Source organism: Myotis davidii, unplaced genomic scaffold, assembly GCF_000327345.1.
Source record: "Myotis davidii unplaced genomic scaffold, ASM32734v1 scaffold670, whole genome shotgun sequence".
In the NCBI taxonomy this organism is placed as follows: Eukaryota; Metazoa; Chordata; class Mammalia; order Chiroptera; family Vespertilionidae; genus Myotis; species Myotis davidii.
The window spans coordinates 27,799-28,698 of record NW_006281984.1 but is presented as its reverse complement, the minus strand read 5'-3'; the positions used below and the strand labels follow the sequence as shown (position 1 = coordinate 28,698).

The window sequence follows — 900 nt, the reverse complement described above, 5'->3', positions numbered from 1 at the left end:
AATAAATAAATAAAAAGAAAATTAAGCACGGGAATAAAAAACATTGGCTATGCTCAAAATGACTTACTTTTTTCTGTTTTTCTTTTTTTTATTTTATTTAATTTTTTTGGTTCCCTGGCCCGGCCTCGAACCCGCAACCCTTCAGCCCACAGGCTGAGCCAAACCAGCCAGGGCTAAAAGACTTATTTTTTTAAAAAAAATAATTAGACACGAGAATAAAAAATGTTGGCTGTGCTCAAAATTGCCTACTTTTTCTTTTCTTTTCTTTTCTTTTATTTTATTTTCATTTTGGGGGGGGGTCCCCTGGCCTGGACTCAAACCCGCAACCCTTCAGCCCACAGGCCGCCCCCGCTCTATGCACTGCGCCACACCAGCCGGGGGCACAGCCTGTCTCCGATACCTTTTCACTGTGTGTCTGTCTGTCTTGCCGCTTCTCACCAGGTCATCACGCCTGAGAGACGCGTTGGCGGCGGCGGCCCCGGGGGCACCCAGCCCCAGGCGCGGAGAGACGGCCTCGGGGGCACCCAGCCCCAGGCGCGGAGAGACGATGGAGGCCAAACCCTCCCCGGACCCCAATGCGCAACCCTCCTCGTCCTCGTCCTCGTCGCCATCGTCGTCGGACCTCAAGCTGGTGGCGCACCCGCGCGCCAAGAGCAAAGTCTGGAAATATTTTGGCTTCGACACGGACGCCGCCGGCTGCATCCTCCAGTGGAAAAAAATCTACTGCCGCATCTGCCGGGCCCAGATCGCCTATTCGGGCAACACCTCGAACCTGTCCTACCACCTCGAGAAGAACCACGCCGAGGAGTTCTGCGAGCTGGTGAAGAGCAACACGGAGCAGATGCGCGAGGCCTTCGCGTCCGCCTTCTCCACGCTCAAGCCGCCGCCGGACACAGCGGG

General features: G+C 55.0%; 1 protein-coding gene across 1 annotated transcript in view; it reads left to right on the top strand.

The window, feature by feature from the left end:
- The first annotated feature begins 323 nt into the window (after positions 1–323).
- The window catches only part of ZBED1 (zinc finger, BED-type containing 1), a 3,993-nt gene continuing 3,416 nt past the window's right edge, over positions 324–900 (top strand). The window contains exons 1-2 of the mRNA XM_015563216.1: positions 324–491; positions 529–895. Of these exons, the coding sequence (XP_015418702.1) occupies positions 548–895 (348 nt within the window). The 5' untranslated portion in view covers positions 324–491; positions 529–547. The remainder of the gene's footprint in view (positions 492–528; positions 896–900) is intronic.